Here is a 24367-nt window from a genome sequence, read left to right as displayed (position 1 = left end):
TCCAATGCGATAAGAAATGGAAAATGGTGATAATTATTCATTTACATATAAATTGGATTTTGACTGCACGAACAACATGGCCGAGTATGAAGCATGCATCATAGAGATTCAAGCGGCCAAAGAGCGAAAAATTAGAACCCTGGAAGTATATGGAGACTCTGTATTGGTAATTTATCAGCTTAGGGGTGAATGGGAGACAAGGGACCCCAAATTGATTCATTATCGAAAGGTGGTTTTAGAGTTACTTGAGAAGTTTGATAACATCACCTTCAATTATCTCCCAAGAGACGAAAATCAGAAGGCAGATGCTTTAGCAACACTGGCTTCCATTATTAAAGCAAATAAAAAAGAGGATGTTAGACCAATTCAGATGAGTATTTTGGATGTTCCAGCTCATTGCTGTAACATCGAAGAAGAGGAAAAAAGATATCATCCTTGGTATCAAGATATATTATGATATGTGAGAAATCATGAATATCCGGAGCAGGCAATTGAGAATGATAAAAGAACTTTGAACAGGTTAGCCTGCGAATATGTACTAGATGGGGACATCCTCTATAAAAGAAGGAAAGATCAAGTACTTTTGAGATGCGTTGATGCCGTGGAAGCTAGAAAAATCTTGGAAGAAGTACATGAAGGCGTTTGTGGGACACATGCCAATGGCTTTACAATGGTAAGGCAGATCATGAGGTTTGGATACTATTGGTCTACTATGGAAGGAGATTGTATCAACTATGTCAAGAAATGTCATAAATGTTAGATATATGGGGGAAGGATGTCATTAGGCCAATATCACCAAAAGCTTCGAATGGGCATCGTTTCATTTTCGTAGTCATCGACTACTTCATGAAATGGGTAGAGGCAACTTCATATGCTAGTGTTACCAAGTCGGCGGTAAGTCGATTCTTGAAAAAGGAGATTATTTGTCGGTATAGAATGCTTGAGAGGATTATATCAGATAATGCGTTGAATTTGAATAACAGCATGATTACGGAAGTTTGCAGCCAATTCAAGATCAAACATCATAATTCATCTCCATATCGCCCAAAAATGAATGGGGCAGTAGAAGCTGCCAACAAAAACATCAAGAAGATAGTGGGAAAAATGACTGAGACCTACAGAGATTGGCATGAGAAATTACCATTTGCACTATTGGCCTATCGAACGTCCGTTAGAACCTCTACTGGGGCAACTTTTTTCTCGTTGGTTTATGGGATGGAGGCAGTGTTACCTATTGAAGTGGAAATACCTTCTCTTCAAATTTTATCAAAGATAAAGCTGGATGAAGCAGAATGGATTCAATCACGGTATGATCAATTGAATTTGATTGAAGAAAAGAGGTTAAGGGTTATCCGTCATGGTCAGATGTATCAGAAGTGGATGATGCGAGCTTATGACAAGAAAGTTTGTGCAAGAGAATTTCAAGAAGGGGACCTTGTACTGAAAAAGATTATTCCCATACAGAAGGACTTTAGAGGAAAATGGATGCCAAATTGGGAAGGGTCGTATGTTGTGAAGAAGGCTTTCTCTGGTGGTGCATTGATTCTAAAAAAAATGGATGGAAAGAGTTTACCCAATCCAGTGAATTCAGACTCAGTCAAGAAGTACTTTGTCTAAAGAGAAGGGAAGCCGAGGTGAAAACCCACAAAGGGCGCTTTGAGACTTTTAAAAAAAATGGAGAGGCCAATGTGAAAACCCACAAAGGGCACCTTGAGACCAAATGGGTTTTGAGTTGAAAACCCGAAAGGGCTGCTTAAATTTTGAAAAGCATGCAGTAATTTTGCCATACCAGATTTGACGAGAAGTGGAGTGTGTTACATACCAGAGCATCAACAAAGCACTTTAGATCTTCTCAACACATGTTAAACTCAAAACAGTCTTCCTGGAATTTGTATACAGAAGCCCAAGCTGTGATATGTTGGACATCTATTTTTTGTCCTATTTACTATCTTTGGATTCTTTTTCTTCTCAAAGATATGTTTTCAAATTAATTTCTTATTGTATTCTGATGATTTATCTAACTATTCTTAAGATTAAATTATTTTTCTTCCATTATTCATAAAGTGTGTTGCATTGAAATAATGATTGATGAACTAAATATTTTTATAAACAAAGTTTTGCATATTACTCGGGAAATCTCTAGAGAATACAAGAAACTAAAACAGAACAATTGTTTGAAGAATTCCCAAGAGTGAGGGTCAGAGGTACTCGAGGAAACTTCTTCTTCAGTTCAAAGGATGATCGAAAAATTCAAATGATTCAATCCTAGGAGAGGATCGTCTCCAACAGGTCGTAACATTCTAAGAATGGTACAATACGACCAATTTGATTCATAGTATACAAGCAGATTATGATTGATATTTCGAAAAAAAAAGATGAAACTCGGATGGATGAATGAATAAAGGCGTCCGAAATAGGAATCATTTTCATAACATTTTGCATCATAATTAGGAGCATTTGATTCATTTTGAGCATGGCATCTTAATCATCGGGCATGAGCACATATGCATTCTACAGGTTACGCCCTTTAAAGGACAATATAGATCACCAATAGCAGATTTGGCGTCTTTGTATTGTCAGAGAGCAGATCAAAGATAACAGATTTGGCGTCTCTGTATTGACAGAGAGCAGATCGAAGATGATAGATTTGGCCTCTCTATTGACAGAGAGCAGATCAAAGATGACAGATTTGGTGTCTCTGTATTGATAGAGAGCAGATCGAAGATGACAGATTTTGCGTCTCTATATTGTCAGAGAGCAGATCGAAGATAACAGATTTGACATCTTTGTATTGACAGAGAGCAGATCGAAGATGACAGATTTGGCATCTCTATATTGTCAGAGAGTTGGCATCTCTATATTGTCAGAGAGCATATCGAAGATAGCAGATTTGGCATCTCTGTATTGACAGAGAGCAGATCGAAGATGACAGATTTGGTGTCTCTATATTGTCAGAGAGCAGATCGAAGATAGCAGATTTGGCATCTCTGTATTGACAGAGAGCAAATCGAAGATGACGGATTTGGCATCTCTGTATTAGCAGAGAGTAGATCGAATATGACAGATTTGGCATCTCTGTATTGATAGAGAGCAGATAGAAGATGACAGATTTGGCGTCTCTGTATTGACAGAGAGCAGATTGAAGATAGCAGATTTGGCGTCATTGGTAACCTTTTTCCAGGCGAATCACAGGTAACCTTTTTCTTTTAAATATTGATGTTTTTTTTAAATAACAATTCGTATATGCTGAACAATAGGAAATAAATCAAAAAAATTGTAATTGAATCACCTTTTCCACAATGAAACTGTTCATATTTCTCCTGTTTGTATGTATGCTTATTTGTTTTTTTCTGTAAAAATCTCTGTATATTACAGTGAAATACATTTGGCTTTTATAGCCCCTGTACAAATTTGGTGTATTCTATTCAATTTCTTGTCATTTTTGCCGTGTATCTCTTTCCCTTTTTTGCAGGTGACGACAAGAAGACCAACGATGATCAGGCGCTGATGACGATTCACTGGCGGCTGATTGAGGTGACAATAGGGGTGTCGGTAGTGAGATTTGCGCACCAATTGCGGCTCGAGTTTAGACCTAGTGTCGGGGTGCTTGCGGCGCCTAGGGTTTCAGAAACCCTAGGCCTTCTATCTTCTGTTAACGAATTGGGCCACTTGGGCCCTATGTATTTTGGGTCTAATGAATTTTGGGCAGCATTCGGGTATTTGGGCTATAGTATGGGCTTGGGTGTAATTGGGCATTAGGTAGTTTAGGTATTTGGGCTATGTAAATGGGCTAGCATTTTTGGGTTTTGTAAATGGACTGTAAAAACTTTTATTATTTTTTTAATTTTTGTTTTTATTTATTTATTTCATAGGGTCGGGCAAATTTGGACTATTACAGCTGTCCCTCTTTGCTCATTACTGTGCAACAGGAATAGAGCAAAGATTATAAAAGGACTCAATTTGCCCGGCCTGGCCAAGTCTCAAAATCTTGATCCTCATCTTCCTCAAAGGTATTCTGATAGCTTCAAATTGCTTCATTGTAACTCAGGAATGTCAAATCTGCTATCTTCAACCTGCTTTCTGCAAACTTAGGAACGCCAAGCTGAAATCTTTGATCTACTCATTGCCTAATACGGAGAGGACAAATCTGCCATCTTCAATCTGCTTCAAAGTAAGCATACAAATGTCAGATCTACTATCTTTGGTCTGCTCTTTATCAATACAGAGATGCCAAATCTACTATCTTCAATCTGCTCTCTGTCAATACAGAGACGCCAAATCTGTCATCTTCGATCTGCTCTCTATCAATACAGAGATGCCAAATCTGTCATCTTCGATCTACTCTCTGCTAATACAGAGATGCCAAATCTGTCATCTTTGATTTGCTCTCTGTCAATATAGAGATACCAAATCTGCTATCTTCGATCTGCTCTTTAACAATATAGAGACGCCAAATCTGTCATCTTCGATCTGCTCTCTGTCAATACAGAGATGCCAAATCTGCTATCTTCGATATGCTCTTTGACAATATAGAGACGCCAAATCTGTCATCTTTGATCTGCTCTCTGTCAATACAGAGATGTCAAATCTGTTATCTTTGATCTGCTCTCTGACAATATAGAGACGCCAAATCTGTCATCTTCAATCTGCTCTCTATCAATACGGAGACACCAAATCTGTCATCTTCGATCTGCTCTCTGTCAATACAGAGACGCCAAATCTGTTATCTTTGATCTGCTCTCTGACAACACAAAGACGCCAAATCTGCTATCGGTGATCTATATTGCCCTTTAAAGGGTGTAACCTATAGAATGCATATGTGCTTATGCCCGATGATTAAGATGCCATGCTCAAAATGAATCAAATGCTCCTAATTATGATGCAAAATGTTATGAAAATGATTCCTATTTCAGACGCCTTTATTCATTCATCCATCCAAGTTTCATCTTTTTTTTTTTGAAATATCAATCATACTCTGCTCGTATACATTGAATCAAATTGGTCCTATTGTACCATTCTTCGAATGTTACGACCTGATGGAGACGATCCTCTCCTAGGATTGAATTATTTGAATTTTTCAATCATCCTTTGGACTGAAGAAGAAGTTTCCTCGAGTACCTCTGACCCTCACTCTTGGGAATTCTTCAAATAATTGTTCTGTTTTAGTTTCTTGTATTCTCTAGAGATTTCCCGAGTAATATGCAAAGCTTTGTTTATAAAAATATTTAGTTCATCAATCATTATTTCAATGCAACACACTTTATGAATAATGGAAGAAAAATAATTTAATCTTGAGAATAGTTAGATAAATCATAAGAATACAATAGGAAATTAATCTGAAAACATATCTTTGAGAAGAAAAAGAATCCAAAGATAGTAAATAGGACAAAAAACAGATGTCCAACATATCACAGCTTGGGCTTCTGTATACAAATTCCAGGAAGACTGTTTTGAGTTTAACATGTGTTTAGAAGATCCAAAGTGCTTTGTTGATGCTCTAGTATGTAACACACTCCACTTCTCGTCAAATACGGTATGGCAAAGTCACTGCATGCTTTTCGAAATTTGAGCAGCCTTTTCGGGTTTTCAACTTAAAACCCCTTTGGTCTTAAGGTGCCTTTTGTGGGTCTTCACATTGGCCTCTCTATTTTTTTTTTAAAAGTCTCAAAGCGCCCTTTGTGGGTTTTCACCTCGGCTTCCCTTCTCTTTAGACAAAGTACTTCTTGATTGAGTCTGAATTCACTGGATTGGGTAAACTCTTTCCATCCATTTTTGTCAGAATCAATGCACCACCAGAGAAAGCCTTCTTTACAACATACGGCCCTTCCCAATTCGGCATCCATTTTCCTCTAAAGTCCTTTTGTATGGGAAGAATCTTTTTCAGTACAAGGTCTCCTTCTTGAAATTCTCTTGGACGAACTTTCTTGTCATAAGCTCGCATCATCCGTTTCTGATACATCTGACCATGACGGATAGCCCTTAACCTCTTTTCTTCAATCAAATTCAATTGATCATACCGTGATTGAATCCATTCTGCTTCATCCAGCTTTATCTTTGATAAAATTCGAAGAGAAGGTATTTCCACTTCAATAGGTAACACTGCCTCCATCCCATAAACCAACGAGAAAAGAGTTGCCCCAGTAGAGGTTCTGACGGACGTTCGATAGGCCAATAGTGCAAATGGTAATTTCTCATGCCAATCTCTGTAGGTCTCAGTCATTTTCCCCACTATCTTCTTGATGTTTTTGTTGGCAGCTTCCACTGCCCCATTCATTTTTGGGCGATATGGAGATGAATTATGATGTTTGATCTTGAATTTGCTGCAAACTTCCGCAATCATGTTGTTATTCAAATTCAACGCATTATCTGATATAATCCTCTCAGGCATTCCATACCGACAAATAATCTCCTTTTTCAAGAATCGACTTACCGCCGACTTGGTAACACTAGCATATGAAGCTGCCTCTACCCATTTCGTGAAGTAGTCAATGACTACGAAAATGAAACGATGCCCATTCGAAGCTTTTGGTGATATTGGCCCAATGACATCCATCCCCCACATGGAAAAGGGCCATGGAGAAGTCATAACAATGGTACCAATTTTGGGCGTTGCGAGGGTGCTAACCCTTCCTCGTACGTAACCGACTCCCGAACCTGTTTTCTCATAATTTCGTAGACCAAAAAATTTTTTATAAGGTGATCCAATCACACTTAAAAAGGTTAGTGGCGACTCCCGTTTTCAAAATACCCCCCTTTTAAAATGGTTTCGACATATAACTTATAATATATAAAAAAACATAAGTTTAAAGAAACTTTTGAATGATGAGAATATCCTTTATTGTTCATTGTATTACTAAATTAACATTAAAAAATATTTTATTTTTAAATAATAAAGTTTTATTCATTTAAACTATACGGTTGAGATAAAGTTGAATCCAACATTTCAAGAATAAGTAATATCAATTATTAATAATAGATAAAATTATTAATAAGTAATAAGTTTTATTAGTTTGAACTAAACAATTGAATATATTAATTAACTATTATTATTAAATACTATCTTCAAGGCTTAAGGGTAAAAAGAACTCTTAGTAAGAAATAAAAAAAGTAAATTGAGCTCTTAAAAAAGTGCACCGAATCTTTAATGATAAAAAAAAAATCAACTAGGTTCTTCCGTTAACAGAAACCGTTAGTTGATCGTCTTGATTGTCTTGATCGTCAAAGGCACTGACTTGGCAACACTAGGAGATGACATGTAGTAGGATGTGGTAGGATGCTGATGTGGAATTTAAAAATTAAATATATTTTTTAAAAATAAATTTTCAAAAAAATTATAAAAAAACTAATTTAAAAATAATTAATAAAAATTACAACTGGAATGAACCTAAATATATGGTTTTACAAGTTCATTTATTTTAGATGAGTTAAAAACTAAAAATTTTAAAAATTATAAAATATATATTAATAATTACTTCAAAATTCTAAAAATTGAAAAATTCTATAATTTTAATATATATTCAAATATTTTTATATTATATATAAAAATTTCCAATGGTTTTCATTAATAATTTCTAATAATAATTTATTTATATAATTCAAATATAAAATTATTAATTCAATTTGAAATTTTGAATTTAAAAATTATATTTGAATTTCAAATTTCCAATTTGACATTTTTAAAATTCAAATTGCAATTTGAATTTTTATATTCAATTTCAAATTGAAAATTTGAATTAATAAATTTTATATTCAAATTTTGTATATATAAATTATTGTTAAAAATATTAATATTTTTAAATATAATAAAAATTATTCGAATATATTTTAAAATTATTTCTATAAAGTTATTGATTTTTCATTTTTAGAAAATTTTAATAATTATTAACATTTTAAATATTTTTAGATTCAATTTTGAACTCATCTAGAATGAATGTGGACAAATAATTGTCTAGATTTAAATTATTAACATCTATAATTATTTTAAATTATATCGTATTTAAATAAGATTAATTCTATTATTAGACAACAAAAGTACAAAAAGAGGCATACACAAAATATTGCACTATTCAAAGAGGTGTTACTATAATAATGACAGACATGAATAATTTATTTTAAAATAAAAATAACATTATTATTATTACAAGTGAATAAAAAGAGGGAATGAGTTTACAAACACAAAGATCGAACCACAAATCTCATGCCAATCAACTTAAAACCCATATAACCTTATCACTAAGCCAATGGCATGATTGGCAAAATAACATTATTGTTTAAACATTAATAATAACATTAATTTATTTATCTCGATTTTATAAAGACAAGAAAAAATATATATATATATATCTACTATATGTCCATCTTTAAAATATTGTATATAGATACTTCTTAATATTGTGCAATTAATTGTTTTTAATAGTATATATTAATTTTAATAATGATTACCTATGGTAAATATATGAAATAAAATACTTCATTAAATAATAAAATTATATACACGTATATTATATATACATTGCCCTGGCATTGAAAACTAATCTTCCAAAAATATAAAAACATTTTATAAAAAGAAGTTTGTACGTAAAATAATAAAGTAAATGAATAGACAGAACTGAAGTGAGGTTTGACTTCGGGTTGGTGGACGGAGAGGCCCAACCCATTACACTCTTCTTTTATGGACGTGGCGGATGGGAATGTAAGAGCTAACGGCGTAACAGAACAGAATAACTCCTCTTTTTCAAAAGGCTTAAACAGCGAAATGGTACATACAATATACTAGTATTCTCAAATTAGTACCTAAAATATTTTTTTGTCAGAACTAATACCTAAACTATTAAACCGTTACCTATTTTACCTCAAATGTTAGTTCTATTAAAAAAATTCAGCCAATCATAACTTGCCACGCAGACTTCTATTTATTTTACCCATTTTCTTATATTGTCTTCTCATTAAAAACTAGATTTTCTTACATTTTCTCATCAATCAAACACCCAAAAAACATTTGTTTGCTTCTTTGTACAAAGCTTCTACCATTTTATCATTTTCAAGCTTCAACTATTTCTACCATCTTAAAGCTTTTAATCTTCTTTTTTTCTTCAACCAATTCTTTCCTTATACGATGTCACAAATTTTAACTATATAAATCCCAGCAAGTTACTCAAGCTATTCTGTAAAATTTTTAATAGTTAACAACAGTTTTGGGATGTAAATCAGAGTTAGCAAAACATCGATTTATCGAGAAAGCCACTCAAAGAATTTTTTTGGGGTTTTCAGCTGGGACCAGAGGCGGTGGTTCTACAAGATGATTCGCAAGGGCTAATTTTTTTTGGTTTTTTTTTTTTGACTTTGAAATCCTACAACAGATGCGGCTAATTCAAACAAGGTTGGGTGTGCTACAATGTTGAAAAGCCGTTTTGCAGACACCATTAGCAGGGCACGGCAGAAGATGAAGGTAGTGAAATCTTGAAGATTTTTTTGAGTTTTTTATATCATTGTATAAGGAAAGAATTGGGTGAAGAAAGAAGAAGAGTGGAAGCTTGAATGGAAGCTTGAAGATGTTAAAATGATGGAGCTTTGTAAAAGGAAGCAAACGATTTTTTTAGTGTATGGTTGATAAGAAATTGTAAGAAAATCTGGTAAAAAAGTGTTTAATGGAAAGAAAATATGAGAAAATGGGTAAAATAAATAGAGGTCTACATGGCAAGTTATGATGCTAATTTTTTTCTAGCGAGATTAACAGTTGGGGTAAAATAGGTAACGTTTAATAGTTTAGGTATCAGTTCTGACAAAAAAAAGTTTAGATACCAATTTGAGAAAACTAGTATAATTTAAGTACTATTTTGTTGTTTAAGCCTTTTCAAAAATACAGATTAACTATTTCAACCATCCTTCCATTAATTTCTGATCATTGATTATCATTATGAATCCTAAAATGTAAAATCATACTAATTTCTTTTGTCCTCCAACATTATATAAAAAGTCATTTTAACCCTTTAATTATTTTTTTTTAGCCCTTGAACTTGTATTACTTGTTAAACCACTTCAAAATGGATGGAAAAATTAATGTCTATTAACTTTGCTGACGTGGCATCCACGAGATAGTCCACATTTATGCCTGTTAGAAATTAATTAATTTTTAAAATTAAATATATATAATTTTTATACTTTTTAACAATTTTAATTTTTTTAAAAATATTTTTTAATTTTAAAATTTTAAAAATTAATTAAACATTCATATGACATGTCACATCATCAAAGTTAATAAATATTAATTTTTCATTCATTTTGTTTTGAAGCGATTTGACAAACAACATAATTTTTAAAGGTTAAAAAAGACGAAAAATAAAATAAAAAATAAAAATAATTTTTTTTAATAAAGTTTGTCGTAACCATTTTTTTGAAAAAACGGGTATCGACTAAAAAAACGAAAACAGGAGTCGCTACCAATCTTTTTAGGTGCGATCGGATCACCTTAAGTTAATCATTTTAATAAAGGTTAAGATTTACTAAAACGATAATTTTTGGTCTACGAAAATCAGAGAATGAGTTCGGGAGTCGGTTACGCACGGGGAAGGATCAACACCCTCGATACGCCCAAAATTGGTACCTAGTCGATTAATTAGTGTCTTAGTGTCGAAAATTTGAAAACTTGAAAGAATTTAAAATACGATCCCTCTTTGTAAAGAAAATGCTCAAATGTTAAGGACCTCCTCGTCTCACAATATAAAAGGTCACATCCAGTAAGTTAGGACACGACATCTTGAATTTTCGAGATCGGGCTTGCCTTTTATATAAAAATTCGTGTATTTCAAAAGGTTATTCAGTTAATTAAGGTGAACGAGGAAGATCGAAACCCAGTAAGTTAGGGCACGTTTCCTCGAATTCCCAAACACCGAATATTGCCTTTACTTGCAAAAATCTTATTTTGAGGTAACAAAATGTCATACCCAGTAAGTTAGGGCATAACACCTCGCATCTCCGAGAATAAGCATTTTTAAGACTTGTATCGTGATTTTAAAAAGAATATTCCGTTATTTAGGTTAAATGAGAAAAATCGAAACCCAGTAAGTTAGAGCACGATTTTCTCGAAATTCCAAACACAGAATATCGCTTTTTTTGAAAAATGAAAATAATGAGTAAGCTAGGAAACATTCGAAATTAAAAAGGAACTAGTAATAAACAATCATTATGCAAAACTAAAGAATCATAATATAGTAATGGTAATAATAACGTTAATAGTAATAATACCGATAATAATTTAGAAATGATGTATGAAAGTGTATATATGCATGTGTATATATAAATAAATAATATATGATGTGAGTGAGGAAAGAATAAAATGAGTGTATTTTAAAAGTAATAGGTGAAAATGTAGTAATAATAATGATATAAATATTGGTATTAAAATAAAGTAATGAACAACAATAGTGAAAATAATAAGTATAATAATAAATATAATGGAAAAAATAATACTACATATAAAGAAAATATAATAGGGGTGAAAATAGATATAACAAGAATATGGTATTAGAGTTCAATTCATAGGTTTGTTCATGTGGTATTATAATGTGTGTGTTAGTAGGTAAGTTTAAACTTATATTGTATAAACAAATGAATTTAAAATTTATATGAATTTTTATTTTTAAATAAAAAGATTTTACTATCTAAAGTGAGATATATAATTTAATATTGATTTTTGGTAATACAATTAACTTAGGAGGGCTTGCTTTTCAGCAATTTATTCTAGGGTTTTTCAAAGATTCCATCTAACAAGAATTTTATTTTATTTACTTTTACCAATTCCTCATAGATTGTGAAAGAGTATTAGAGATAATTTTCCTAGTAAAAAATTTAGTTATTAAATTTATTAGGCTTTAATGTCTAGGGAACTATTTTATATTTAAAAATTCAATACTATAATATTAAGGTTGATGGTTCAAACTATAACTGTCTCTAAGTATCTCTATTATTATTTATAAGTTTTGTATTAACATTTATTTGAGTTTTGTAGTTACTTATCTTTATTGATTGAAGTATCCTCCGACAACTGTACATGGTTTTATGTGGAGGCTAGGGATAAAATCTTAAAATAAGGACAATACCTTTAATTGTTTATGTCAAGTCAATTTCTTTGAAGATGAAACTTCTCTTAGAAGAATTGATTCTTTGTCAACAATAATTTAAGATATTAACAGTATTTTAATTTTTCTGTTTTTAAAGAATATAATCTGTTAAATTAGTGGGATTTAAGTAAGGAAGAATACTAAATTTAAAATATATTTCAAATGTTGATTATACATTTTTAATATATGATGAATAAAAATCATATATAAAAATATATTTTAATTAATGATCTATATATTAAATTAAAAAAGTAATAAAATGATGGAATGTTAATAAAAATAAATTTTATTAGTGCAGTTTTAGATTATAAAGAAGATGAGGGCTGTCCACGTCATGGAAAAAGCCAATGGCACATTAGAAGAGCCACCTGTACATTATTATTATTATTAACCAAATTCTGTAGTTAAGTTAACCAGAAGAGGCGGTGAATTGTTAACCCAAGTTTCATAGTTGAGTGTCCTATCGTCCTCTGCTTCTCCCCTATTCCTATATTATTTTCACTCTTTCCCTTCCTCCCTTCCCTTATATAATTCCCTCTCTCTAAATTAAAAGTTGCATATCTTTTAAAATTATACGCTGGCTTCTCATTTTCTCTCTTTCCTCACTTCCTTACTTTGATTACCTTTTCTATATATCACAAAAATTTTGCAGTCTTTCTTTCAGACGCAAGCAGCAGGCACCTGTCCTAGAAACAGAGATCTTCTCGAGTTAGTTAAATAACGGTTTTTGCTATCCCCATTTTGCCCTTTCATCTTCTTCTTCTCCTTCATCGGAAGATGATTAGTTGGAACGATCTTTACACCGTTTTAACGGCGGTGATCCCACTGTACGTTGCTATGATCTTGGCTTACGGCTCCGTCCGTTGGTGGAAAATATTTACCCCCGACCAGTGCTCGGGTATCAACCGCTTTGTCGCCATATTTGCCGTTCCTCTCTTGTCTTTCCACTTCATTTCCACCAATGACCCTTACGCCATGAACTTCAGGTTCATAGCAGCCGACACCCTTCAAAAGCTCCTCATGCTCTTCGTTCTTGGATTGTGGACTAATTTAACAAGGAACGGAAGCCTGGAATGGATGATCACCATTTTCTCTTTATCTACTCTCCCCAACACTCTAGTCATGGGCATTCCTCTTTTAATCGCTATGTACGGTCCCTACTCCGGGATGCTCATGGTCCAAGTCGTGGTTCTCCAGTGTATCATTTGGTACACCCTTCTTCTTTTCCTTTTTGAGTACCGCGGTGCCAAAATCCTCATCATGGAGCAGTTTCCCGAAACTGCAGCTTCCATTGTTTCTTTCAAAGTTGATTCCGATGTGGTTTCACTTGACGGCCGCGATTTCCTCGAAACCGACGCTGAAATCGGGGAAGACGGCAAGCTACACGTTAAGGTCAGGAAATCTAATGCTTCCAGGAGGTCTTTGGGGCCGTGTTCCCTTCCTGCATTGACTCCCAGGCCTTCCAACCTCACCGGTGCTGAAATCTACAGTTTGAGCTCTTCAAGGAACCCCACGCCAAGAGGTTCCAATTTCAACAACTCCGATTTTTACTCCATGATGGGTGTTCAAGGATTTCCTGCAAGACACTCCAATTTCGGTCCAGCTGATTTATACTCTGTTCAATCCTCTAGAGGACCTACTCCAAGGCCATCCAATTTTGAAGAAAACAATACAGTAATGTCTCCACGATTCGGATTTTATCCAGCACAGACTGTTCCTTCATCCTACCCTGCTCCAAACCCTGAATTCTCATCCGTCACGAAGAACGCTAAAGCTACCCAACAACAACAACAGCAGCTAGTTCAACCACAGCAGCAGCCTAGGGAGAAGGAGAATAATAAAGAGAATCATGATGCCAAGGAATTGCACATGTTTGTGTGGAGTTCAAGTGCTTCGCCGGTTTCAGAAGGCGGAGGTCTCCATGTCTTTGGTGGTACAGATTTCGGAGCGTCCGAACAATCTGGACGGTCTGAGCAGGGTGCTAAAGAGATAAGGATGTTGGTCGCAGATCACCCTCAAAACGGGGAAAACAAAGGTACAATAAATTTATAAGTAAACTAGATTATTCTGCTCGGTTAGGAGTTACTGGAATTTTTTAATAATAGATCGTAGCTTGTGAAGGCATGGCAGGCAGTGGTGACGTTCATGGAGAGGACTTCAGCTTTGCTGGAAGAGATGGGGAAGAAGAGAGAGAAAAGGAAGGACCCAATGGTCTCAATAAGTTGGGGTCTAGTTCAACGGCCGAGTTGCACCCTAAAGCCGCCGGAGGGCCGGAGTCTGGCGTAGGCAAACAAATGCCGCCGGCAAGTGTAATGACGCGCTTAATCTTGATCATGGTCTGGCGCAAGCTTATCCGAAATCCCAATACATATTCCAGTCTCATCGGGCTGGTTTGGTCCCTAATTGCTTTCAGGTCAGCTCATTATTTGATTTTAAGGTTCAAACATTATTCAATAAATCCTTTTTTTTTTTAAAATTTTAATTGGGTATTTTCATATGTAATGAATTTACTGGTTTTGGGGGACTTAAATTAATGCAGGTGGCATGTGAGTATGCCGAAAATAATAGAGAAGTCTATCTCCATCCTGTCAGATGCTGGACTAGGAATGGCCATGTTTAGCTTAGGTGAGCATTTCCGTTATTTACTTTATCTTCAACTAATAATATTTGGAAAAGAAAGAAAAAGGAAAGTTTATCTGCCTTGACCTAAATAAAATTTCATAGACCAACTCGGTAACAATTACACACTACACCACTATTTGGTGCACTCAACACTATGTTTAACTATTTATGATACTTTCGCCGAATTCAGGCAATCCCATGGGAACAAAAATCCATGTAATGGGATACCATGGACCATTTAAAAAAAAAAGTTTGACATTGAAAGAAATCTTTGGACACTTAAATGGGATTTAACCTCCCGACATGTGGGGTCTTGTTTGCGATGTTAGTAAGCGGTCCAGGGTCGGTGGGCATTGGTTGTGATAGACGCCAATTAGGCCACCAGTTAGTGAAGGTAGGTGATTGATAGATTAGGGACACATGGTTTCCTATGGAAAGTCGTAACTTTTGGTGCTATATGGTGAAAAAGGTCTGTTTATGGCACTGCAACCCAAGATCATCGCTTGTGGGAACTCTGTAGCTACATTTGCCATGGCCGTTAGGTTCTTAACTGGTCCGGCTGTCATGGCTGCCGCTTCGATTGCAGTAGGGTTGCGCGGCACACTCCTCCGTGTCGCCATCGTTCAGGTAAAGAAAAATCCTCACCCTCTTCGAAAGCTTTGACTTTTAAGGATTGTTAGTCAGCGAAATTTTGTTTCAAATTCAACAGGCGGCTCTGCCACAAGGAATTGTACCATTTGTGTTCGCCAAGGAATACAATGTCCACCCTGCGATTCTTAGCACTGCGTAAGTAAACAAACCTGGATATATTCAAACATAGTATATATAGCTGTTAACTACTACATATATATATATATATAGCTGACGGCTTGATTTGTAAATATTTTTCAGGGTTATCTTTGGGATGTTGATAGCATTACCAATAACGCTGGTGTACTATATTCTTCTAGGATTGTGAGGGTACTTTCATAGTAAGCCAGAGATATGAACGGGAGTTTTCCAGGGGTTGATAGAATTGATCAAAACCGGATTATGTTGTTAATTACCATGAGGATATTCCGGGAAAGAAGATTTTAGTACAAGAAAAAGAAATTGTCACAAGGGTTCCAAAACCATTGGAGCTAACCTAGCTAAAGGTATTTGACTTAGTAATGTGTCCTCCCTGATTTAAGGGATCATGCCCCCATGAGAAGCCAAGTTTATCCAATTTCCTAGAGTAATTTTGAGGAGAAGAAAAGAAGGCCAATCCTGCATAAGGAAGACAATGAAGAGGAAAATGGGGGCAAACAAAGCTGGTTACTTCATATTAATTAATTTACTTTTAATCTCCCTTATGCTTTTATTGTAAAGTTTGATTTCATTCTAATGAAAGCTGCCAAGGGTTTTCCTTTTTTTTCTCCTTTCTTTTTCAAATGCTACTGGTACTTTTACAATTTTTTTAATATAAGAATGTAATCTGATTTGTTGGCTTTGATTGGCAATTATTGGCGTAAATCATCCTGGGTTATTTTTTCTGTGTCTTACTTAGGAGATTTATTTATGATTTTAAATAATAATAATAAGAAGAAAAAGGTGTTTTATTGCTGATTTGGTAATTCAGGTTTAACTAGGTGGGCAGGAAACATGTGGTAATGTCCTCGTGTGCGTGGCCTGATTCAACAGCAAACAATGGGGCCATAGGTTATCGAGGGTCATCAAGAATTAAGCAAGCAAAATACCCAAAACAAATTGACTCCACCCTTCCCCCAATAATTCACCCAAAAGTTATTCAGGTGACAGTATTTGGTATAAATGTGAAATAGCCACCTCCTGTTTTCCGATAAGATTATAATATACATTCATATATTTGACATTGATGAATTAAATTATAGAGAAGTGGGGATAGTTGGAGCAGCGAGCAATTAAGACATGGCTCCGACGGGAATGAATACAAGCCAACAAAGACTAATCAAGACATTTGAGAGGGAGAGCGTGATGGTCGATGTCTGCTGAACCACGGACATGAGCCAGGTGAGATGGGCCCAAGCCCAACCGAGGGACCAGGGACCATTTGAGCGATTAATTATACTTTTGATTTTGAAAAAGACATTGCCCATGGGGGACCATGGGGGAATAAATAAATAAAAGGTTGTTTTTATTTTGGGTTAAATACCAATTCCCCTTCAACTATACCTCATCAAACAATGTGATACTTACGAAATTTTTATTATCAATTTGATACCTATAGTATTTCACTGTAAAATAAATCACCCCATTCCGTTATAGAATGATGATGTAGCATAGTAACCACTCACACAACATGACACTTAATATTTTATAAAAATGAAATAAATATAAAATTTCTATTAAAATTTATATAATATCGCAATTTTTTTTGTAAATTTGAACTTTTTCTTTCTTTTCCATCGTCGAAGAGATCTTCTCATTATTCTCCATCATCACACAACAACACCACTAAAATTCTTGGCAAAAATCTTGCTTTTTGAAACACATTTTTACCAAAAAAAAAAAAAAAGAAGTAAAAATCTTACCAAAGTTTCATCGTTAAAGAGCACCACCAGAATTCAAAATTCTTACCTAGGTTCCATCTTCAAAGAGATTCTCTACCATTTTTTTAAATTCCCTACTTGGGTTATGATAAAATTTCATTTTTTTTTCTTTAAGTAGGTATTGAATTTCTAGAATTTCTCTAGGTTTGCTATTGCTTTTGTTAGCTTTGATGTGCCAAATTTTTAATATGAAATTTTATAAATTATATTTTCTACATCATTTAATGAAAATATAGTTAAAAATTTTATCAAGCATTTTCAAGGAGTTATAAACTACTCAAAATTTACTTCAAATGCGTTTTAACTTACCAATGTTTTTCTTTAAGTATTTAAAATTGATTTTATGCAAGTTTGGAACTAGGTTCTATATATATCCAAATGTTTCGAAAAACAGAAATTCAATGAGAATTTTTGGGCAACCAAGCTTTTTAGAACCTATAAGTAGAGGTATCAAATCCCAACCAAGAGGTATCGAAACATATCTCTAGGTTTCGATACATAAGAGTCCAACAACCATAATTTTAAATCAAGTAATTGACACCCAAAATTTAGGTATCGAAACATGCTATTCTGTAACTGCAATTAATATTCTAAATGGCTCCATATTATCCCAAACAACTATAAACGATTGCAAATCATTTCCTAGATATAAATACCCATCAATAACATTTCAAGAAAAAAAGAAACCAATATCCAAGCATCAAAATCAAGAGAAAAATTTCTAGGTAAGACATTGCCTTAGGTAAGACATCAAAATCAAAATCAAGATCAAATCATTTCCTGCTTACTTTAAACGTACACGAGATACTGGCTTAGGTAATACATCTAATGCAGTTAACTAGGTATCTAACTTAATAGACAGGCATGCAAACATTGTTCATACATGACTGATCTGTCGTGATCCATTGTAGCAAATTAAACTAGTTTCATACTTAAAGAGCTTGAATACGAGCAACTCTGTTATGTTTTAAGTACTTTTTCCAATTTAGTTTTAATTTAATGAAAAGTGTAATTTGAGTCATTTTATGACCTTAGGGGCCAAATGTGGGCTAAATGAGGGCTAACGTACTTAATGAGTGTGTAGGACACCATTCAAAGGCATAAGAGCTCGACACTAGTCGCCATGTTGCAACACGGGAGTCCAATGTTGTAACGTAAGGAGTAGAATACAAGAATTCCAAGGCTACCTTTGGTGTTGCGACACACACCTGAAGCTGAACTTGAGCCAAACAAACTGCCTTCAATGTTGTGACATAGGCACTAAATGTCACAACACCAGCCTTACATGGAAAAGAATTACGAGATAAGGGCATTTTGGTTCACATAATATATTTTTATGTAAAAACGTCAGCGAACCTAGGGCTAAGAACAACAGCCAACCCTAACTCTATAAATAGACTCTTTAGACACTTATTTAGGGACGATTTTTGTAGTGTATAATTTTCCTTGTAATTTAGTTTTCAATTTTCAGTTTCTTTTAGGTTTTAGATTTATTTTTAGTTGTTTTGTTTGTGTCCAACATAGAATTTGATTTTTGGATTCGTCCAAACTCTCTTTGGATTCTCTTAAACATTATTCTTGATTTATTCTTTATATTTATTTTATTTATCAAGTTTACAGTGTTTATGGATTCCATAAGGAACTAATCCTCTTATGGGGGATTAGTAAATGGAAATGTGATTAATTATTACTATGTAGGGTTTTCTTAGCGGATCAGCTATTTGGGGATAGGAAAAACTAAAACCCTAGGCCTGACAACCTTAGGAAGTCATCTAGGTAGGAATTAACCCAAAATTTTTATTGCCTATTCGTGAACCCCTTACCGTAAACCGGTTTAGACTGTGAGGTCGAGAGATAAGTAGTTCTTATCGAGCCGTTAGTTTAGTGGAAGATCGAGAGATTTTGCTAGGATAACGACTAGTTGATTGAGTAGAAACCTGAAATAGGAATTAGTTATGATCATTGAAGCGACCTAATCTCCCATGCTTAGAATTGGTTGAGTTTAAAGATTAAGATTTCTTTTGTCACTATTTCTACATGTTATTTCTTTCCTTAAATTTATAGATAATTTCTTTATTTTATTCTCATCGTAATATAATTTATTTCAAGTACTAATTAGATCTATTTTCATTTAGGTTAATATTAATTTAGTACTCGCCTTCCTTGGGTACAATCCTTGGAGTACTCACCTATTTCGTTGTAACTATATGATAACCTAACCCATATACTTGCAGACATCGCCTAAATATTATATCTTTAGTTGCAATAATCACACTTTAGACGTTAATACGTATAGAGGCGGTCAATAATAGATATATACGCAGTTTCACACTTGACAAACTTACATGCGAACATAGTTCGCCAAAAACACAACTAAATTATTGAGATGGCAAACAACAGAGGGATGATCCAAGGCGTAATCCTGCAAAAGATACAGTTGAACCAAGGTGATATTTTTCCTAATCCTTCCGCATTCAAAAAATGACACAAACATCTTCTAATACTTGGTGAACTTACCTTATGTAACAGTCCGTTTTTGGGTTAAAATGGAACAGTGGTTTTGGGACCACAAATCTGAAGTCAAAATATTTATTTTATTATTTTAATAAGGTCTACATCATGATAGGTTAATTACGTTAAAGTTTCGTAAAGAAATTTTGTAACACCCCGAACCCGAGACCGTCGCCGGAGTCGAACGCGAGGTGTTAACAGACTTCAACCCACTTATTGACAATTTTCAGACAAGCTGCCAATCTGAGTACTAGTCGCTCTAAAATTCATAACTTGAGTTTTACAACTCGAAAATCAGTTCCGTAAATTTTTCCTGAAACTAGACTCATATGTCCATCTACATATTTTTTTCTAGAATTTTTGGTCGAGCCAATTAGTACAGTTTATTAGTTAAAGTCTCGCCTGTTGTAGGGATCGACTACACTGACCTTTGTGCGTTACGAATTGGATATCTCCTGTACAGGGCTTCAATACTAGTGCCGTTTGTTTCTATAGAAACTAGACTCAGAGAGGAATCTACACATATATGGAATGACTCCTAATTATCTCTGGTTAATTTACAATGATTTTCCAAAGTTGGAACAGGGGATCCAGAAACCGTTCTGGCCCTATTTCACAAGAACTTTAAAATCTGTTAACTTATAACTCATATGACCATTTCGTTTCTTCCATATGAAAGTAGATTCATCAAGGTACACTTACATAATTTATTTGCTATTTAATACCATTCCTACTATTTTTAGTGATTTTTCACATCCACGTCACTGCTGCTGTCAGCATCTGCCTTTAGTAGGCTTTACCTATTTCATACTTTCCATGATTCAATTGGCCCTTTTTACATACATAGCACAAAGCGTGATCATGATTAACCATTCCAATGGCTAATCGTTTCAAAATAATTCCATACCTCATAAGGGTCAACATACAAACGATTATAGTTCTATGCTAAAAGCGTTATATAAGCCATTTTCGCATGGCTATCCAAGTTTACACAAACCGGAAGGTACATGACCTTCAACAAAGGATGGTCCTATACATGCCATTTCAAAGTTCAACCAAAATTTGTACCAAAATGGGGCTTCGATAGTGTGGATGACTTGACTTCTTTGATCCCGAATCCGATAGCTAACGGCGAAACCTATAAAACAGAGAGCCAAAGCAACGGGTAAGCATTTTAATGCTTAGTAAGTCTCAAGCAATGAAATCAGCTTTGACTAAGGTATTTTATTCACATGGCTAATTAAACCACTTTACTAATTCACATTCCCATACTCATACTTATTTCACATCACCGACCCTTATGTTCATACACAAAAGAACAACTTAGCCCAAGGCCGGTAGCTCGTTTATCAACTTAGCGCATACTTACTTGTAAGAATTCAATTAGTACAAGCACATACAAACATACCTCATTGCTGGAATTTTCACAAGTGTATAAGCTGAAATTTTCACAGCAAGATTGCTCACTTCGAATCACATACTTTCGGATTTAACCGGATATAGCGACTCATACGATTGCCTTGGTCATAACCGGATTTGGTGACTTGCACAAAGGCCTTCGGTCTTAGCCGGATATATCAACTTCGCACGAATGCCTTGGTCTTAGCCGGATATATCAACTCGCATACGAATGCCTTGGTCTTAGCCGGATATATTTCCAATGTTCACTTACATATATATCAATATTCAAGACACGTCCATAGTTCATTTTCGTTACTAAAGCTCTAACACAAAATATCTATCAACCTTTACTATTTCGGCTCAATGGCCACACAAACAAGGAGCATAATTTTGATATAATTCAAGTAGGGTCATCACTCGAAGACTTACCTTGGATGTTGTCGAGCGATTTAAACGGCTATTCAACTACTTTTTCCTTCCCTTTATCGGATTTAGCTCCCTTTGCTCTTGAGCTAATTTACACAAATTTAACTTATTAAAATCTCATCATGATAGCTTATGGCGAATATGACAAGGAGTGTAAATGGTCATATGGCCATCCTTTAGCTCAAATACACAATGGTCATGCACATTTTACATCACAACAAGCAATTCAATACATTCAAACATCAACGTGAAGTTCAAAGTACTTGGCCCTTATATACATTAGGCATCAAAGTTGTATATGTACGAAATCATAAATCGAACTCAACACATTAGTTAATATTCCTCTTAGCGAATTTTCTAAGCCAAGAATAGGCATCAATATGCTTGCCTCAAACCGAATGCATGCACACTAATTACCCCTCATGTGGCGAATATACACTTAATACCACACAAAAAAAAAACAGCATACATTTTACTACTAACACATTACATATCGTAATTCATTGCACATCTCTTATTTACTTCATAATCAACACATCATCACAAGCAAATATACACTTTGAATTAGTATATATGTCATACCAATCCATCATGTGCAAACATATATTCATGTAGGTGCAAGGGCGAATTCTCAAGTGGCTTATATCCAAATATATACACATTTCCAAAGCTTAAATCTTACTTACCATGCAACATGCATGAATTATACTTATGGATATATCATGGCGAATACCACAACACCACACCATTTCAATTTGGTCATGGTGAAACAAAGAACTTAGTATCTCATTCAAAAAAATGCTAAAAGAAAATCTAAGAATCTTCAATCCTCCATCACATGTATCACTTTCAAGCTTGTTATTTAACATGCAATGGCATTAACACCACATTCACTTTGGCGAATTTCATTCCCATGACATAACAAGGATTTGAACCATGGGCTAACAAGAACATTAAGCTAGCAACTAAAAACATGCATGAACCTCAAACATACCTTAATCTTGATGCAAGTTTAGCCAACCTCTTCCTAATCCTCTTCCAAACCAAGTATGAAGCAAAACTCCTTCCTTAACCTTAGTATTTTCGGCCAACAAGAGAGTGAAAAGAGATGAACAAAATTTTTCTTTCTTCCTTTAGGACATTCGGCCAAGCTATGGAGGAAGATGGACACTTTTTTTTTGTTTCTCATCTACTAACATTAATTGTTTATTCCATAACCCTTATTTTATTCTTTCCATCATAACCCATTTACCAAACATGTTTCATGACATGATTTTTGCCCATAAATCCTTGTCATGGCCGGCCACTAGCTATGGGGAAATTTGACATGCAAGTCCATTGTTTTGCATGCATCCTTTAATTAGTCATCACACATTTCCCTCATACTTTCAAAGTTTATTACTAGGTCCTTTCTAGTGAAATTCACATCTATAATTCTAAATCAAAGCATAAAAATATCACACATGAGTTAACACACATTATAGGCAATAAAATAAATATTAAATTATTTTTATGCCTTGGTTTTGTGGTCCCGAAACCACATTTCGACTAGGGTCGTTTTAAGGTCATCACAACTCTCCCCACTTTAGAGATTTTCGTCCCGAAAATCTTACCGTAAATAGGTTTGGATATTGCTCTTTCATAGAGTTCTCGGGTTCCCAAGTAGCTTCTTCTATCCGTGTTTGAGCCATAACACTTTCACTAGCGGAACCCTTTTGTTTCGCAACTCTTTCATTTCACGAGCTAGGATACGAATCGGTTCTTCTTCATAACTCATATCGGCTTGAATTTCAACCTCTGATGGACTAATTACGTGCGACGGATCAGATCTATAGCGTCGAAGCATTGAAACATGGAAGACGTTGTGAATCTTTTCAAGTTCAGGGGGCAAGATCAAACGATACGCAACTGGGCCAACTCGTTCGGAGATTTCGTACGGCCCAATGAATCTCGGGCTCAACTTGCCCTTACGGCGAATCGAGTATCTTTTTCCACGGCGAAACTTTAAGAAACACTTTATCTCCCACGATACTCAATGTCCTTTCGTTTCAAATCCGCATACGATTTCGACGATCGGAGGCTATCTTGATTTTCACGGATTACTTTTACTTTACATTCAGCATCTTTAATCAAATCCACTCCAAAAATTTTGTTCTCACCGAGCTCGGTCCAAAACAATGGTGTACGGCATTTACGCCCGTACAAAGCCTCGTAAGGCGCCATCTTAATACTTGATTGAAAACTATTGTTGTAAGCGAATTCAATCAAAGGTAGGTACCGTTCCCACGAACCACGAACTCGAGGATGCAACATCTCAACATATCCTCAAGTATCCGAATTATCGCTCGGATTGACCATCGGTTTGGGGTGAAAGGCGGTCTGAAATGCAACTTGGTGCCCAATGCTTCTTGTAATTTCTTCCAAAATCGCGAGGTGAACCTCGGATCTCTATCCGACACAATGTAAATCGGTACCCGTGTAATCTCACAACTGAGAAACGTCGATTCACTAGTTTATCCAATGAAAAATCCATACGCGAGGGATAAAGTGAGCCGACTTAGTCGATCTATCAATAATAACCCAAATTGCATCCTTCTTACTTGCGACAACGGCGGTCGGGACACAAAGTCCATTGTGACTCGATCCCATTTCCACTCGGGTATCGTGATCGGTGAAGTAACCACAAGGCACTTGGTGCTCGCTTTCACTTGTTGACATATTAAACATCTTGCAACAAAG

General features: G+C 34.8%; 1 protein-coding gene across 2 annotated transcripts; it reads left to right on the top strand.

Moving 5' to 3' along the window:
• Nucleotides 1–12549: 12549 nt before the first annotated feature.
• On the top strand, nt 12550–16890 carry LOC108466946 (auxin efflux carrier component 4-like). Of its 2 annotated transcripts, none has more exons than XM_017767334.2 (6): nt 12550–14154; nt 14232–14532; nt 14659–14744; nt 15211–15368; nt 15451–15527; nt 15633–16890. In XM_017767334.2, the coding sequence occupies exons 1-6, from the start codon at nt 12897–12899 to the stop codon at nt 15697–15699; spliced, it is 1947 nt and encodes a 648-aa protein (XP_017622823.1). In that variant the 5' UTR covers nt 12550–12896; the 3' UTR covers nt 15700–16890. The 2 variants fall into 2 exon arrangements, with proteins under 2 accessions (XP_017622823.1, XP_017622824.1); XM_017767335.2 differs by having other exon boundaries at nt 12555–14154; nt 14241–14532.
• Nucleotides 16891–24367: the final 7477 nt, after the last annotated feature.

Source organism: Gossypium arboreum, chromosome 2 (assembly GCF_025698485.1).
Source record: "Gossypium arboreum isolate Shixiya-1 chromosome 2, ASM2569848v2, whole genome shotgun sequence".
In the NCBI taxonomy this organism is placed as follows: Eukaryota; Viridiplantae; Streptophyta; class Magnoliopsida; order Malvales; family Malvaceae; genus Gossypium; species Gossypium arboreum.
This window is presented reverse-complemented; position numbering and strand designations above follow the sequence as displayed.

Coding starts and splice junctions, on each gene's coding strand:
- LOC108466946 (XM_017767334.2), top strand. CDS start 12,897: ATGATTAGTTGGAACGATCTTTACACCGTTTTAACGGCGGTGATCCCA. Junction 14,533..14,658: donor TGGTCCCTAATTGCTTTCAG/GTCAGCTCATTA, acceptor AAATTAATGCAG/GTGGCATGTGAGTATGCCGA. Junction 14,745..15,210: donor AATGGCCATGTTTAGCTTAG/GTGAGCATTTCC, acceptor ATGGTGAAAAAG/GTCTGTTTATGGCACTGCAA.